The 18,225-nt window shown below is 52.5% G+C and overlaps 1 protein-coding gene across 1 annotated transcript in view; it reads right to left on the bottom strand.

Moving 5' to 3' along the window:
* The window catches only part of BAIAP2L2 (BAR/IMD domain containing adaptor protein 2 like 2), a 33,633-nt gene that overhangs the window by 1,789 nt on the left and 13,619 nt on the right, over positions 1-18,225 (bottom strand). Inside the window, exons 6-12 of the mRNA XM_030915866.1 lie at positions 14,668-14,739; positions 14,320-14,436; positions 13,288-13,434; positions 2,789-2,941; positions 2,351-2,486; positions 2,003-2,219; positions 423-554 (exon numbers count right to left, since the gene is read on the bottom strand). Of these exons, the coding sequence (XP_030771726.1) occupies positions 423-554; positions 2,003-2,219; positions 2,351-2,486; positions 2,789-2,941; positions 13,288-13,434; positions 14,320-14,436; positions 14,668-14,739 (974 nt within the window). The remainder of the gene's footprint in view (positions 1-422; positions 555-2,002; positions 2,220-2,350; positions 2,487-2,788; positions 2,942-13,287; positions 13,435-14,319; positions 14,437-14,667; positions 14,740-18,225) is intronic.

The raw sequence follows: 18,225 nt of genomic DNA, 5'->3' as shown, positions 1-18,225 counted from the left end.
GGGCTGAAGGGGACTGGGCACACTCAAGACTGCACCTTGCAACCTGGGTGCAGTGGCTCATGCCTGTAATCCCAGCACTTTGGGAGGCCGAGGTGGGTGGATCACCTGATGTCAGGAGTTCAAGACCAGCCTGGCCAACATGGAGAAACCCTGTCTCTACTAAAAATACAAAAGGTAGCTAGGTGTGGTGGTGTGAGCCTGTAGTCCCTACTCCGGAGGTTCAGGCAGGAGAATTGCTTGAATGTGGGGAGGTGGAGGTTACAGTGAGCCGAGATGGCGCCACTGCACTCCAGCCTGGGTGACAGGGTGAAACTCTGTCTCAAAACAAACAAACAAGCCTGTACCTAGCAGATCCTCTCCGCTGGGCAGTGGCACCCTCGCCAGAGTCCTCACCCCCGCCCCACCCCTGATGATTCAGGTACCTGGAAGGCAGCTCGTTCCCCCGCTTCACAGGCATCATGGGGGTCATGGGGGACATGGGGGTCATGGGGGTCATGGGATTCACAGGCCCCTCCTCCAGAGCCTTCACGTAGGCCTCGGGGAACCAGCCGCTCCTGTGGGGCAGAGGCAGAGGGTCCTTCAAGCCAGGCCCGGGGACAATGACCAAAAGAAGACATCCTCCCCTCAGGCTTGCTGGAAGCTCTTCACCTCAAATTGACAGACTAGAATCGATTCCGTGTGTTTACTTCTGTTTTCACCTGCTAGTGCCTATTGATGATAAAACATGCCATCCTTTTCCCTAAGAGGCTATGTGAGTCAAGGATGGATAATGACATTCCCAGAACATCCCAGGAGGGTGACAGCTTCGGTCTAGAAGGTTCTATCCTCAGGTCCCCGGGGCGTCTGTGGCACACCATCCTCTGCTGTGGGTCTGTGAAGCAGATACTCCAGCAGCGGGTGTCCCTGTCGTTGGTGTTCTCAGTCATCTCTCTCCCCACTGACCCCCTTCTGTTCCTGTCCCTGTGGTCACCTGCCCAGCTATGGACCTTTGCGCCTAACTATAAGCCCCTCCACGCATCACCCATCCCCCACTCACCTGTCTATACTCCATCCCGTGTAGCCACGAATCCATCCAGCACCCCCTCGCCACTCACACCTCTCCAATCACCCATCAGTGTCTGTCCCCCACATCCGCGCATCCTCCCATGTCGCCAACCACCCAGTCAGTGACCCTCCCATTTTATGCCCATCCACTTGCACACACTCCACCTACCCACACGCCCATCTGCTGGCCCACCCATCCACCTGTCCACCATCCACTAAGCACAGGACCACTCATCCACCCATGGGCTGGTGCGGGCAGCCACCACCCGCTCTGCCCGTGCATGCATTCATCTGGTGCTTCCTCTCTCCTGCAGCACACTCCCCTGCCCATGAAGCCCCGAGGGGCACTGCCTGGCTCCAGCCAGCCCCATCTGCCCCGTTTTCCCCTGCAGGACAGTGGTGCCCATCCATTCCCTTTGCTAGCTGCCAGGCCTGCTGTCCTCCGGGCTTTCTGGCGCCCTCACTGTATGAAACTCCCCAACTCTTCCTCTGCGCCAAGTGTCAAAACAGCCCGGTTTGGGTGCTTTAAGGATTTCCACTGAGGGTGACGGCAAAGAGGTAAGCACATTTCAGGCCCTACTCCTAGCCCAGCCCCCTGCATCAGAGTTCCAGGGCTGACTGTGCAGAGGGGACACAGCCTCCTCCCAGAGGCAGGCACACAGTAGGTGCTCAAGCAATAGGATTTCTGCCATTTCTACACTTTTGGAAGAACCCGCCCATCCCCCATCCTCTGCCCCCTCTCAAGGGGCCGTCATCCTGAACTCGGTAAGGCAACTCTTCCCACTCCCACTGAATGAATGAGGAAACTGAGGCAGATTGTGGGGGGCGGGAGGAGAGCAGCATTGTCCGAGGCCTCCAGGGGAGGCCTGGAAAGCCTCAGTCCGGCAGGTCCCCGGGTCCCCGGCCCCCAGGGCCTTCTTCTTAACCAACCCCCGGCCCCTCCAAGGCTCCCACTCACGCGGACGAGCCCTCCAGCTTGCCGTAGAGCCAGCCGTTCTGGGCCTCGGGCACCAGCACCTCCACCACGTCCCCGGCGGAGAAGCGCAGCAGCGTGTGGTTGGCGCCCTCTGAGTGAGAGACCAGGGCGCGGACCCTCCTGGCGCCCCCGCCGCCGCCCGGGCGCTCGCCGAAGGAGTTGGAGCGTGAGCTTTGGGCGCTGCCGCTGTAGAGCGAGGCTGCGGGCGGGAGAGCGCGGCGGCACGTGGGCGGGAAGTTCTCCCTGGCGTCTACCCTCGATCCCTCCTGCTGCAGACCCACCCCCACACCTCTCCCGGCCCTCCTGCCGCCCCGCGCGGGGGGCACTCACAGGCCGACGGCGTGCGGGGCAGGGAGCGGCGGTCTGGCTCCAGCTGGGACGCGGGCCTCGCGTCGAGCTCGGGGCCGTAGGAGCCGGAGCCGTGCCGGCTGCGGGGGGAGCTGAACTCTCCCAGGGGCCTCGGGGGCTGCGGGGGAGACGGGCAGGGGAGGGTGGGGCGGGGAGGGCGGGGGCCGCGCCCTAGTCCAGCCCCCACCCCCAGTCCCAGGCGTCGGCGTAGGGGTTCTGGGGGCGGCGGCCGGGCCACCACGGGGGCGCGGAGAACGCGGGGGGAGCCGAGAACGCGCCGGGGCGGAAGGGCAGGCCGGGGGGTGCAGCGTAGAGCGGGAGCCCGGGGGGCAGGAGGCTCCAGGCGGGGGGCCTGAGGCCCCAGGGCCCCGCGGGGGGCGGCGGGGGCGCGAACGGCGGCAGGGGCGCCCAGGGCCTCACCATGTCCAGGCGGGTGGGCGTCAGGCGGCCCGAGGGATAGGGCGGCCCCAGCGCGGGGCCCAGCAGGCCGGGGGAGTGGGCGCGCGACGGGCTGCGGCTGGCCTCAGACTGCTCCTTCCACAGCAGCACGCGGTTCTGGAGCATCCCCCGGGCCTGGCCGGGTGGGGACACAGGGGTCAGCCAGGTCTGGGCGGCTCCCTGAATCCTGGGGACCCAAAATGGCACCCTCGACCTGAGAGCTCAGCCCCTGCCCGCTCAGGATGACGGGATTTCCTAGCTGGAAGGAGCCAGAAGCTAGCTCACCGTCCAACCCACACCCTCCACTTTTTGCAAAGGTGGCTCCATTTTTCACGAAGAGCTTCCCCTTACAGCCCCCCCGCCCCGTCCCCCTCAGTGTCTGTGCTTTGGGCTGTCCTCACCGCCCAGCTTCAGGGGTAGGGGTGGCACCCAGGCCTGGCCACTCAATCGCCCCATCCTCCTGCCTGCAGCGATAGGCTCAGGAATGGCGCTTAGCTAGAAACTACGACCAAAGAACCCAGGTAAGTGCATGCCTGTATCAAAACACCTCATGTACTCCATAAATATATACACCTACTGTGTGCCACAAAAATGAAAATAAACGGTGAGTGAGAAGAAACACTGCATACAGTTGCAAAACCATCAAAGAGGCCATGGGAAAAATTTTAAAAATATGTTTACGAAGTGGAAAAGCCATTCTAAGTATGATACCAAACCCATGAACTTGAAAAGACTGATAAATTTTACTAAATAAAAATAATGTTTTTGTATGGCAAAACCAACCGTAACACAGGCAAATGACAAATGGCAAACTGGCTGTCATATTTGCAACTCATCACCAAGAAAAAGCTGGTTTCAGTAACATATCAAGAGCTCCTACAAATTAATAAGAAAAGTGGATGAAAAGATACTGGCATGTCACAGCACAGAAAATCCAATGGCTTTGAAACATGAAAAGATGTCAAGCTCGCGTTTAAGACAAGTATGAGGTAAAGCCACGCCGAGATACCATTTTTGCCTTTCTGATTAGCCAAGATCAGAAAGTTTGCTCATACACTGTTTTCAAGGGGTGCGGAAGCACAGAAACTCATACATCACTGATGGAAGTATAAATTGGTGCAACCAATGACTGTATTCTTGGGCTTACCAATTCCACTTCTAGGAATCTATCCTGGAAATACATTTGCACAGCTGCAGTAAACCAGAGAAGCTAAGGATGAGGTGGGAAGGCACGTTATTGACTGGACTTGGACTAAGCAAAGACTAATTATTGAAGATGAATAAAAAAGGCAATTTACCATGCCCAGGCACCTAGAGTTCTTTAAATCTTTTTCTAAGGGTGCTGTTTTGGTTTGTTTTGAGAGTCTTGCTCCATTGTCCAGGCTAGAGTGCAGTGGCACGATCTCGGCTCACTGCAACCTCTGCCTCCTGGGTTCAAGCTCTTCTCGTGCCTCAGCCTCCTGAGTAGCTGGGATTACAGGCATCCACCACCATGCCTGGCTAATTTTTGTATTTTTAGTAGAGATGGGGTTTCACCATGTTGGGCAGGCTAGTCTCGAACTCCTGACCTTGTGATCCGCCCGCCTCAGCCTCCCAAAGTGCTGGGATTACAGGCATGAGCCACCACGCCCGGCCCTAAGTGTGCCTTCTACTTATAAATAGAACAACAAGTAAATATATATGTTTAGCTATCTTAGGAGTCGGATCTTGGATGTTCTGAAGTCCAGTTGAGTCAGACAACATGTTACTTGCTCCCCTGTGTGATATAGTTTGTATATTGTCCTCTCCAAATCTCATTTTGAAATGTGACTCCTCAGTGTTGGAGGTGGGACCTAGTGGGAGGTGGTGGGTCATGGAGGCAGCTCCCTTATAAATGGCTTGGTGCTGTACCCCACGGTGATGAGTGGTATGAGTTCATGCAAGAATCTCCTTGTTTAAAAGATTATAGTGGCCGGGCATGGTGGCTCACACCTTAATCCCAGCACTTTGGGAGACTGAGTTGGGTGGATCACCTGAGGTCAGGAGTTCAAGACCAGCCTGGCCAACATGGTGAAACCCTGTCTCTATTAAAAATACAAAACTTAGCTGGGCATGGTGGTGCACGCTTGTAATCCCAGCTACTCGGGGGGCTGAAGCAGGAGAATCACTTGAACCCAGGAGGTGGAGGGTGCAGTGAGCTGAGATCATGCCATTGTACTCCAGCCTGAGCGACAAGAGCAAAACTCCATCTTAAAATAAATAGAAAAAAGAAAGAGTGTGGTACCCCACCCCCACCCCCCACCAGCTCCCTCTTTGGCCATGGGATATGAACTTCCCCTTTGCCTTCTGCCTTCTGGATTGTAAGCTTCCAGAGGCTTCACCAGGAGCAGATGCTGGTAATGAACTTCTTGTACAGCCTGCAGAACTGAGAGCTAAATAAACCTCTTTTAAAATACATTACAGAGCCTTGGGTCTTCCTTTATAGCAATGCACAATGGGCTAACACACCATGCATAGGGGAAAATCTGCCTGTTCAACCCACAGCTCCCTCCTGAGGGACCCTCACCCACCAGGAGGCAGTCAAGGAAGGGGTCAGCTCTTCTCTTAATGCTGATGGTTAACTGTTTACAGGCAACAAGGAGTTTAACACAGGTGAAAAAGAGTTTCCTCCGAAAGAAGACTTTTAAATAGCTAAGCAGCACAGGAAAACGTGTTCAACATCATTAGCCATCTGAGAACCGGAAATCAATATTGCAATGACATACCGCTTCACACCTGCTAAGCATCTTCACACCTGCTAAGATGGCTATTATCAAAAAGACAGTAACAAATAGTAGCGGGGACATGGAACAACTGGAACCCTCATAAACTGCTGGGGACATGGAAACACTCTGGAAAAAGGTCTGGAAGTTCCCCAAACAGTTAAATATAGAGTTACCATATGGCACCACAGTTCCACTCTTATATACCCAAGAGAGATGAAAACATATATCCACGTGAAGACTCGTACATGGATGCTCAGAGCAGCATTGGTCATGACAGCCAAAAAGGGGAAACAACCAGGGGTCCATCAGCTGACATCTGAGTAAATACATCTGAGTAAATGAGTAAATACAATGTGGTCTATCCAAGCAATGGAATATTACCAGCAATGAAAAGGAAGCCAGTCGCAAAAGCGTATGATTCCGTTTATATGAAATGTTCAGAATGGGCAAATGTATTGAGACAGAAAGTAGATTACTGGTGGCCTAGGGCTGGGGGAGTTGGAGGATTGGGAATGACAGCTAAGGGGTACTGGTTTGTAGTTGTTTTTTTTTTTTTTTTTTTTTTTGAGATGGCGTTTTACTCTTGCTGTCCAGGCTGGAGTGCAGTGGTGTAATCTTGGCTCACTGCAACCTCCTCCTGCTGGGTTCAAGCAATTCTGCCTCAGCCTCCCATGTAGCTGGGTTTACAGGCATGCACCACCATGCTCAGCTAACTTTTGTATTTTTAGTAGAGACGGGGGTTTCACCATGTTGGCCAGGGTGGTCTCGAACTCCTGACCTCAGGTGATTCTCCCACCTCCGCCTCCTAAAGTGCTGGGACTACAGGCATAGCCACCACACCCGGCCGGGGTACTGGGTTACTGTGGTGGAGGGTATTGAAAATATTTTAAGCTGATTGTGGTGATTGATGCACAACTCTGTGAATATACTACAAACCAGAAAGTGTACACTGCAAATGGGTGAATTGTATGTGAATTTTATCTCAATAAAACTGTTTTTCTAAAAAGGAATTGTTTCTCCCTGGCAGACCTTTTGTGGGAGAGTAGGGGACGAGAAGGCTGAGCCTGGGGCTGGGTGAGGTGGTGACAGCGGGCAGATGGGAGTCTGAGCCAAGATCTGGGTCTCTGGATTCAGTCATGTACCCTTGGGCCCCTGGGTTCAGATCCAGAGACTCAGGGAGGGCCCGGGAGGCATAAGAACCCTGAGCCAGGGCCAGGCGTGGTGGCTCACACCTGTAACCCCAGCACTTTGGGAGGCCGAGGCGGGCGGATCACCTGAGGTCAGGAGTTCGAGACTACCCTGGCTAACTTGGCGAAACCCTGTCTCTACTAAAAATACAAAACTTAGCTGGGCATGGTGGTGCACACCTGTAACCCAGCACTTGGGAGGCTGAGACAGGAGAACCGCTTGAACCCGGGAGACGGAGGTTGCAGTGAGCCAAGATGACTGCATCTCAAAAAAAAAAAAAAAAAAAAAAAAGAACCCTGAGCCAGGCGAGGCTGCAGGGCCAGCTGACTGTAAGCAGGCAGGCCTCCGGACGGTGGCTTGTGTTTTTCACCTTTGGTGGAGAGGGCAGGAGTGGAATCAGACTTATGAGGTGGCTTCACCGCCAGGCTCTGCCACTGTGCCTGCCTTGTGAGGTGCGAATGAGTCCCTTCCTTAACCAGACAAGAAAATGAAGCCCAAAGAGGTAGAATCATTTGCTGGAATTTGCATTCAGGGCACAGGGAAATGAAGCAAGAATGTGAAGAATTAGAAGGTGATGGAAAGAGCAGCGAGGCTGAGGGAGCAGCAGGTGGCGTCAGGAAAGAGAGGCCTGGTGGGCGGGTGGGTCGGGGACTCACTCTCAGATGTCAAATAGGGCCAGGGCCTGGGCACATCCTCTGGGCTCAAAAAATAATTGTTGAGGCCAGGCGCAGTGGCTCACACCTGTAATCCCAGCACTCTGGGAGGCCAAGGCGGGCAGATCACCTGAGGTCAGGAGTTTGAGACCAGCCTGGGCAACGTAGTGAAACCCTATCTGTACTAAAAATACAAAAATTAGCTGGGTGTGGTGGCAGGCGCCTGTAATCCCGGCTACTCAGGAGGCTGAGGCAGGAGAATCTCTTGAACCCAGGAGTCAGAGGTTGCAGTGAGCCAAGATCGTGCCACTGCACTCCAGCCTGGGGTGAGAGCGAGACTCTGTCTCCAAAAAAAAAAAAAAAAAGAATGACATTGGAAAACTGCAGGGACAAAGTGAAGGAATGGTGGGGAGATGGTGTCCTAATGTTCTTGGCCTCTCCCAATGCAGACCCCATCAACCCCCGCCCGAGGAGTCAGCAGCTAAGCCAGATCAGGCGGGCAGGCAAGCCCGCATGCCAGGAGGTGACTGTGAGCCTGTGGACCTGCTGGGCCTTTACAGAAGAGAGAAGGGTGGAACTCTGAGCACTGCTGGGCTGGCAGGAGTCTGAGGACCTGCCACTGAGAGGCCAGGCCAGGACTAGGACTCAGGGGCCCCAGCAGCCTGTAGAGACACCTGGGTAGGGCAGCATTGACTGTCCCTTCTGACCGTGCCCTGGGAGGGGCTGCTGGTTCCCTGAGCTGCAGGAGCCCAGAGGCTTGGGCTGTTGCTGGCCCATATGGTTCCTCTGTGTAATTTAGGGACAGCTGTCCCCTCTGTGTGGACAGAGACACATGGTGCATATTGAGTAAGACGATCTTTTTTTTTTTTTTTTTTTAGATGGAGTCTCACTCTCTCATCCAGGGGCTGGAATGCAGTGGCTCGATCTCAGCTCACTGCAACCTCTGTCTCCCAGGTTTAAGTGATTCTCTTGCCTCAGCCTCCTGAGTAGCTGGGACTGATTACACGCATGCACCACCAGGCCCGGCTAATTTTTTTGTGCTTTTAGTAGATACAGAGTTTGACCATGTTGGCCAAGCTGGTCTCAAACTCCTGACCTCAAATAATCCTCCTGCCTTGGCCTCCCAAAGTGCTGGGATTATAGGAGTAAGCCACTGTGCCTGGCCAGGATGACCCCTTTGTGCAAAGAAAAATGTTCCTTTCTCGAGGCAAGCACAGCCTGCACCAGTGTGTTTAGCTTGGAGAGCAGACCATGCCCCCTACTCTCAACCTGGCACCATTGTGCAGTGCACAACCTGCACAACCTTCCTAAAAGCCCTATCTGCAGCACTTTTCCACAAGGGGAGGCTAAGTCAGCCCCTATCCCTTTGGCTGAACCAGAGCTAATGCTTGCGACAGGGAGATCAGGAACAGAGTAGGGCCTTCCCTATGTCAGAGTGGAGAATTGGCTACTGGACAATTAGACTGGGCACCCACTACGCTAGAGAGATTACTCTGCTCCTCTACCCTTGAAGTTGCCAGCACCACTGCCTGAGGCCCTTGCAGCTCAACCAACCCAGAGTGAGAACAGGGCCATGAAGAGGCAAAGGAAAGAAACAAGGCACCTCAAAGGTCCCAGCGTTTGAGAACGAGGACCCAGGAGACCATCCCAGGCAGCTGTGACAAGGAGGTGATCAAGCTTCGCAAGAACTCGATCGCAGCATTGCTGCATAACGAAGACCGCCTTCTTCATCAGACAAAGCATTATATATATATAAAGAGAGAGAGAGAGAGAGAGAGACAGAATTTCACTGTTGTCACCCAGGCTGGAGTGCAGTGGAATGATCTCAGCTCACCACAACCTCCGCCTCCTGGGTTCAAATGATTCTCCTGCCTCAGCCCCCCAAGTAGCTGGAATTACAGGCACTTGCCATCACGCCCAGCTAATTTTTGTATTTTTTAGTAGAGACAGGGTTTCACCATGTTGGCCAGGCTGATCTTGAACTCCTGACCCCAGGTGATCCACCTGCCTCAACCTCCCAAAGTGCTGGGACTACAGGCACTGAGCCACCGCGCCCAGTTCAAGCATGATTTTAAGATTGAAAATGGAACAGAGGAACTAAAAATGAGGATGGCCAGTTGAGAATGGAATCAGTAGTCTGGCAGGTTAAAGGGGAGACATATCTCAAAATACAGAGCAAGAATAAATAAAATATACATCAAAAGTCTTTTGATAAGGCCAGGTGTGGAGGCTGAGGCACAAGAATCGCTTGAAGCCGGGAGGAAGAGGTTACAGTGAGCCGAGATTTCACCACTGCACTCCAGCCTGGGTGACAGAGTAAGACTCTGTCTAAAAAAAAAAAAAAAGTCCCATGACATTAAAAAAAAAAAAAAAAAATAGCTGGGCGCGGTGGCTCACGCCTGTAATCTCATCACTTTGGGTGGCCGAGGCAGGTGGATCACGAGGTCAGAAGATTGAGACCATCCTGGCTAACATGGTGAAACCCCATCTCTACTAAAAATACAAAACTTAGCTGGGCATGGTGGTGGGTGCCTGTAATCCCAGCTACGCAGGAGGCTGAGCCAGGAGAATGACTTGAACCCAGGAGGTGGAGGTTACAGTGAGCCAAGATCATGCCACTGCACTCCAGCCTGGTGACAGAGCAAGACTCTGTCTCAAAAAATAAATAAATAAATAAATAAATAAATAAATAAATAAATAATAATAAATAATAAACAAAATAGACATGGTGAGGGAGAAGGTCGTAGATGTGAAGGCTCCAATGATAAGGAGTTCCACAATGAGAAGGAAAGATGGCAGAATGGTAATAATGAAAGAAACGGAAAAGGAAATAATGCCTTAACCGGAAGAGAGACTTGAGCCTGCAGCCTGCAGGAGCGCTGACCTCGGCATTCCCCATGGTGGCACCTGGGCAAGTTCCTGGTCCCAAGGTTACAAAGAAAATCTCCAGCACCCACAAAGGAAAAGCCAGTTACTTAAAAGGGAAGGGAGACAGATCACGACCAGACTTCAATTCTACAACACAGGGTGCTAGAACATAGTGGGGCTTGGACCATGAAAGGAAAGGTCTGCAGCTCTGGAGCCCTTCCGCCGGCCAGTATACCACTCACCAGGCATAGCAAAAGCTAGCCATTTGCAGATATGCAAGGATCTTACAGTGTGTCTGCAGAAAACACCCATGAAGGTTCTCTAACTACAGCAATCAATCAAAACAGAGACCTCAAGGCAGTGGGAGATGGAAAGGGGTTACAGCAGTGGGCAGTGGATCTGATCACAGGTGTGGTGAAGCAGTAACAGGATGGCGGTGCACCTGGCAACGGTAACATGTGCAATCTAAATAAAGGTTCTTGAGGCCAGGCGTGGTGGCTCATGCCTGTAATCCCAGCACTTTGGGAGGCCAAGGTGGGAGGATCACTTGAGATCAGGAGTTCAAGACCAGTCTGGCCAACATGGTGAAACCGCATTTCTACTAAAAATACAAAAATTAGCCGGGGGTGGTGGTGGGCGCCTGTAATCCCAGCTACTTGGGAGGCTGAGGCAGGAGAATCACTTGAACCTGGGAGGTGGAGGTTGCAGGAAGCTGAGATGGCACCACTGCACTCCAGCCTGGGCAACAGAGCAAGACGCCATCTCAAATACACACTTACATACATACATACATAAAATTAGTTTATCAAAATAATTTTGGTCATGCTGCAGAGATGACTAGTGAGGTCTGAAACTAAGTCCTAAACTATCCTGGCAAAACCAAGAGGTAGAGGATGGGAAGGATGAAGAGAGGAGTAAAAGCTTTCTAAAGACCCCATCTCAGAATAGTTGAAGGGCAGGAAAATACTTCTTAAGGTGTTATCTTTTTTATTTTTATTTTTTTGTTGAGACGGAGTCTCACTCTGTCACCCAGGCTGGAGTGCAGTGGCTCCATTTTGGCTTACTGCAACCTCTGCCTCACAGGTTCAAGCGATGTTCCTGCCTCAGCCTCCTGAGTAGCTGGGATTACAAGTGTCTGCCACCATGCCCAGCTGATTTTTGTATTTTCAGTAGAAATGGGGTTTTGCCGTGTTGGCCAGGCTGGTCTTGAACTCCTGACCTCAAGCAATCCACCCACCTCGGGCTCCGAAATTGTTGGGATTACTGGTGTGAGCCACCGTGCCCAGCCTAATTTTTGTGGAAAGCTTTAAATCAAGGTCTCATCTTATGAACTGGGGGAGCAATGGACTGAATAGTATGTGTCTGTAGTGGGGTGAAGTTGGCATTTTTGGAAAAGATAATAGGTGGATATATATGTGATTATGAAAGTCACAAAGTGAGGTCACCACAGGTAGAGAGAAAAAGAATAGTGCAATTTCTTTCTTTTTTTTTTTTTTTTGAGACGGAGCCTCCCTCTGTCGCCCAGGCTGGAGTGCAGTGGCTGGATCTCAGCTCACTGCAAGCTCTGCCTCCCGGGTTTACGCCATTCTCCTGCCTCAACCTCCTAAGTGACTAGGACTACAGGCGCCCGCCACCTCACCCAGCTAGTTTTTTGTATTTTTTAGTAGAGACGGGGTTTCACCGGGTTGGCCAGGATGGTCTCGATCTCCTGACCTCGTGATCCACCCGTCTTGGCCTCCCAAAGTGCCGGGATTACAGGCTTGAGCCACCGCGCCCGGCCGAATAGTGCAATTTCTAAATTAATAAAGGGAAAGGGGGAATATATAGTATAATAACCAAACTGACAAGAAATAACATGAGAGAAAAAGAGGAAATGACAAAATAATTACAGTTAGCTCAAGTTACCTAGAAGGAATAAAACCCAGGTATATTCATTGTTATGTTAAATGGGAATGGGCTGAATTCCTTTTCTATTAGAAGACACAGACTGTAAGACTGGTCAAAAGCTCAAAGTCAGCTATACGTCAGTAACAGAAAGTTTACTTAACATACAAAGAGATAAGCAAAGAGAAAAGAAAGTAGAAAGAGCAGTATTAATATCAGACAAGGGAGAATTGAAAGCACCAAACTTGATTAAGAGAGACGTAACGTACATAAATGGCAATATTTACAAAGAAGGTAGAATAGTTATAACCAAAAAAGCGCCAAACAACATGGCAGCTCAATTCAGAAAGTGAAATCTATTAGAAATTCAATGAGAAACGAGCGAGTCTGACTGGTCTAGCAGGCAGAACGGGGCAAGAGGTTAGAGGACTTAAATAGTACTATAAAATGGCTGGGTGCGGTGGCTCACACCTGTAATCCCAGCACTTTGGGAGGCTAAGGCAGGCAGATAACTTGAGGTCAGGAGTTTGAGACCAGCCTGTCTGACATGGCGAAACCCCGTCTCTACTAAAAATACAAAAATTAGCCAGGCGTAGTGGCGCATGCCTGTAGTCCCAGCTACTCGGGAGGCTGAGGCAGGAGAATCTCTTGAACCCAGGAGGCGGAGGTTGCTGTTAGCCAAGATTGTGCCATTGCACTCCAGCCTGGGGAACAAGAGTGAAACGCTGTCTCAATAAATAAATAAATAATAAATATGAGAAAATTAATAGACAATAACTGAACAAACCTATCAATTAATGAATTTGTGAATTGTGAAAATATACAAGCAGGAATTTAAAAATGGAGCACATATGAATAAATGCATGAATTAGTGAATGCATTAAAAACAAACAATATCACGAGTGAATAAATGAGTGAACGTATAGTGATACAAGCAAACTCAGAAACAAAGAAATGGATGGAGAGAGCAAAATAAAATGAATTTCTACAGACAGGCAGGAAGGGAGGGAAGAGGCAGGAAGGGAGGGAAGAGGCAGGAAGGGAGGGAAGAGGGAGGAAGGCAGGGAAATCTCTGTGTACGGCCACTCAGGGCGGGGGGCAGCTCCTAGAAGCGCCCCGCCTGCTGTCCCCCAGTTCAGCTCACCCGGCCGAAGAACTGCAGGAAGGTGTTGGAAAGTAGCAGGTGCTTCTCTGCCAGGAAGCGATAGCGCCGCTTCTCTTCCAGTTCAGCCGCCCGCTGACTCTCAGACACGAAGGCCTGCATCTGGGCGTGCAGCCGGTTCACACTCTCCTGGAGGGAATGGGAGTTCTGGCTGGGGGCTGTGGGTGTGTGTCATCCCATCCACCTGGCCCACAGGCGCCAGCTGTTCAAGCCCCCTGTCCTTCTCGACTGCGCCTCCCCAAGCCCACCCCCTATCACCTAGCCCATCCTAGCTCCTAAGCCTGCCCCCTCATCGGCAGCCTTGTTACGAGTCTGGGCCCTGCATCCCCCTCGCCCGGGTGCTTCTCACAAGCAGGGCTGGTGTCTGAGCCATCGCTCTGTCTCTGGCACCCAGCACAAGCCCAAGCACGGGCTGGGGGGAGGGGGGCAGGGGGACGGGTTTAATGAGAATATGAATGAGTAGGTTAATAGCCCCTATTTAGGGGGAAGGTTCTGAGGAGGGGAGGCATGAATTCACTTAAAGGAGCCAGGAGCCAGAGGAAGAGACGGGAAGGGAGGTAGAGGGTTTGGATCTTGGAGACATTGGCCAGGGATGGGGCCCTAGGCTCAGGAGGGGGAAATAGGCTTAGCGGGGCGGGATACCTCTGCCTGGCAGGAGGGAGGGGAGGAGGATGGGCAGCTGGTGGATGACAGCTTTGGCACCATGTTCAAGCGAGCAATTTTCTCGGTGAAGTAGGAGACGGGGGAGGTGGGATGGGGTTGCAGGAGAGGCTCGGGGATTCTGGGGAAGGCCAGGAAGCCATAGGGCAAGGGGCGATGCTGGGCTTGGCCCTGGGAGCTAGTGACGCCCACCCCACCAGGGGCTGGCTGACCTCCCCAGCCACGCTCATCACAGTTGTGCTGGTGCTCGGTAGGGGAGCTCAGGGAGGTGTTCGTGGTTCCCAGGGCCCGGTCTCGCCCCAAGGTCTGCCCACCCGCCCTTGCCGGCCCTCCCCCGCTTCCCGGCCCTCGCACCTTCATCTCCCGCACATTCTTGTCTCTCTTGCGCTCCATGCGCCACAGCTCAGACATGCACTTCTCCAGGTTGGCCGCTCGGTGGCGGTACTCGAGCTCATAGTGCTGGCGGCTGTCCTGGAGTAGGGTGGAGTTGGGGAGGGAGAATCCCCCCACATCAGAGAGCTCAAGACACCCCTTACAGAGATCAGGACCCTGGAAGTTTGGAGACTCGGGGCTCAGCTGGGAACATGGATAATCTGGGGCCTAGTCAACGCTCAGCACTGGCCTGTGTGTGCCCACCTGTCAAATGGGAGAGGGGGTCCTGCCTATGATGGGTTGGGGGCCGAGGGGGGAGGCCAGACTTACTTTGATGAACTGCATGTCCAGCTTGGTGTTCTTCTCCATGTGCTGCAGCAGGTCTCCATGGAATGTCTGCACCTGAGCAGAGTGCAGGGTGAGGGTGATCAAGGCCCCCTTACTGTTCCCAGGCCCCGGCACCCCCTTGCACTTTCTGTATAACAGCCTGCCCACCATGCTTCTAGTACACCAGGCACCTGCCCACCTGTCAGAGAAACGGAGACAAGAAGAGCACCTGGCTGGAGGGAGGATGGAATGGTGAAACATTCACAATGTTTAGTGCAGTGCTGGCTGGAAACGAACCCTTATCAAGTGTGTCAGAGTCTTCTGGTTCTTATTTTTTGTCTTATTCTTAGTTGTACTTCGATGATGTCATTCCCTCTGCCTGGAATTTCCTATCTTCCAATGCCAGCTTCCTGTCTTCCCGACTTTCCCAAGCAGAATCCATTGCTCCCTTGTTTTGTTTCTGGAATGCGCGCACATTTTGTACCTTCACTGTCCATTCCTCCAGTTGTATATAGAATTTACGGCCAGGCCCCCATGCATAGCCCCTCGGAGCTGTTACGGCCATGGCTCACCTCTGTGTCCTCAGCACCATGGGCAGGGCACAGCCCAGCAAAAACACTCAGAAGCTGTTGAGGTCTCAGATGGGCCTGAGAGGTGACAGGTTCCCATGACAAGTGGATGTCTGGTCACCAGGGCAGGACAGGAAAGGCTGCTGGGCTCAGGCTCAGAAGCTTCGTCCTCATTCTAGTACTGCCTCTTATTTGCTTTGTGACTTTGGACAAGTTGCCACCCATCTCTGGACCTCAGTTGCCCCATCTGTAACAGGAAAGGCTTGACCAGGCTGGGCATGCTGGCTCACGCCTGTAATCCCAGCACTTTGGGAGGCGGAGGTGGGTGGATCACCTGAGGCCAGGAGTTCGAGATCAGCCTGGCCAACATAGTGAAACTCCATCTGTACTAAGAAATGCAAAAATAAGCTGGGCGTGGTGGTGCATGCCTGTAGTCCCAGCTACTCGGGAGGCTGAGGCAGGAGAATCGCTTGAACCCAGGAGACAGAGGTTGCAGTGAGCTGAGATCACACCACTGCACTCCAGCCTGGGTGACAGAGTGAGACTCTGTCTCAAAAGAAAAAAGAAAAAAAAAAAAAGGAAAGGCGGCTGGGCGCGGTGGCTCAAGCCTGTAATCCCAGCACTTTGGGAGGCCGAGACGAGGGGATCACGAGGTCAGGAGATCGAAACCATCCTGGCCTACACGGTGAAACCCCGTCTCTACTAAAAAATACAAAAAACTAGCCGGGCGAGGTGGCGGGCGCCTGTAGTCCCAGCTACTTGGGAGGCTGAGGCAGGAGAATGGCGTCAACCCAGGAGGCGGAGCTTGCAGTGAGCTGAGATCCGGTCACTGCACTCCAGCCTGGGCGACAGAGCGAGACTCCATCTCAAGAAAAAAAAAAAAAAAAAAAAGGAAAGGCTTGACCAGCTGCTCTCCGAGAGCTTGATGAGCTTTGATTCTTTGGGCCCATGGGGTGCCCTATATTCTCCTATATTCTGTATTCTCTATCGGCTTTCTCTGAGTCACTCCATGTTGTTGAGGAGTTGGACCTAAACCCTTCCAGCTGCAAGAGGGTTCAGGCTCCATGGGGCACAAGAGGCGCTTCCCCAGCCCCGCGGAAACGTCCTCTTCTGGAGGCCCTCCCGCCTCTGCGCAGCCTCTGTCCACACACCCTTTTCACACAGTGGGTCCTTCCTCCTGCCCTAGGTGTCCTCACCCATCCCATGGGGCTAGGGGATCGCCCAGAAAAGGGATGCTGGCAGTCTCCTCCCAGTATGCAGAAAAAAATCACTACATAATAAATTTTCCAAAAGTTTAAGGTTTTCTCCCACAGTTGTTTCCCAAACTTAGGCGCCCACTGGTCTGCACAGGAGCTTGAGGGTGCTTCTTTGGTACCGAAACCCTGAGCTATGGCTGCCAGTGTGTGTGTACAGAAGGGTGTCAGCACCAGGAAGGAAGGAGCACTCAGGTGTGCAGAATGATAGAACAGTAAACAGAAACATGCACTGTTCTAGAAATGCGAGGTAGATGCTTCTACTTGATGGGGGGCCGCTTTCTGCTGGATCCAGTCAAAAGGAAGCCTTCCCGACCCTGTGCTAGTATGAACGTCACAGCGCTGCCTCCTTAAATTTTGTGACCTCAAGCCGGGCACGGTGGCTCACGCCTATAATCCCAGCACTTTGGGAGGCCGAGGCAGGCAGATCACTTGAGTTCAGGAGTTTGTGACCAGCCTGGCTAACATGCTAAAACCCCGTCTCTACTAAAAATACAAAAATTAGCTGGGCATGGTGGCGGCTGCCTGTAATCCCAGCTACTGGGGAGGCTGAGGCAGGAGAATTGCTTGAACCAGGAGGCAGAGGTTGCAGTGAGCCAAGATTGTGCCCTTATAAAAGAACAAAACTCCGTCTCAAAAAAAAAAAAAAAAATTGTGACCTCGCTTGTAAAGAGACAGTCCCAGCTTTCTGTCAATCAGAATCCACATGTTCCTGAAAATCCCCACCTTCTGCAAAAATGCACAATATAAACAACAGGGCTTGGGGCAGACCCTCAAAACCCAGGCAACCTTGTAACCAGAGCACTTATACAGATGGTGAATGACACCTGGAGAGACTGACTTGAACCGAAAGTCATGGAAAGTACTTCAAATGCATAGACTCAAAGTACAGACCTGCAGAGAACACTCAGTTACAGCAGGACTGGTCTGCAGAGGCAACAAGGACACGGATGATGCCGGAGGAAGCAGAGCCTAGCCAGTGAGGCTGTCACAACATGCCCTGAGAGCCCTGGGAGATGGGGCAGGCTCTCCCCAAAAGGCCTGGGTGCAGGAGCTCTTCTAAGGTATGCTTCAAATGCAGCCCGAAGGGCTCCTGCTGTCAGCTCAGCAGACAAGCTGGGGCTCTTTCCTTTCCTGCTAACTCTCTTTGCCCCACTCCCTTCCTCTTGCCCAGGAAAAATCACTTAGGAACAAGCTGAGTCCTGTATCATGGGATGGTGTTGCTTCTGCTTCCAGTCATGTGTGAACAAAGGTACGTGGTGGCAATGTGCGCTTCAGCAGGACAGCCATATCATAGCTCTTCCTGTTGTCGTGGTTTGGCTGTGATCGCCAATGAAGCAGAGGACACAGACCCAGGATGCCCCCAGCTGGTAGGTCCCAGGCATCACTGGGTTAATGGAAAGGATGCCAAGCTCCTGAAGAAATGGGTCCATCAAGAGGTTGACAATGGGGCAGGCGTGATGACTCATGCCTGTAGCCCCAGCACTTTGGGAGGCTGAGGTGGGAGGATCACTTGAGGTCAGGAGTTCGAGACCAGCCTGGCCAACAAGGCAAAACCCTGTCTCTACTAAAAATACAAAAATTAGCCCAGCGTGATGGTGCATGCCTATAATCCCAGCTACTTGGGAGGCTGAGGCAGGACAATCGCTTGAACCCAGGAGGTGGAGGTTGTAGTAAGCTGAGATCGCACCACTGAGGTGGAGGTTGCAGTGAGCCAAGATCACGCCACTGCACTCCAG

The sequence above is a fragment of the Rhinopithecus roxellana genome, chromosome 13, assembly GCF_007565055.1.
Source record: "Rhinopithecus roxellana isolate Shanxi Qingling chromosome 13, ASM756505v1, whole genome shotgun sequence".
In the NCBI taxonomy this organism is placed as follows: Eukaryota; Metazoa; Chordata; class Mammalia; order Primates; family Cercopithecidae; genus Rhinopithecus; species Rhinopithecus roxellana.
Note: the sequence above shows the minus strand (reverse complement) of the source record. Positions and strands in the feature narration are given on the sequence as shown.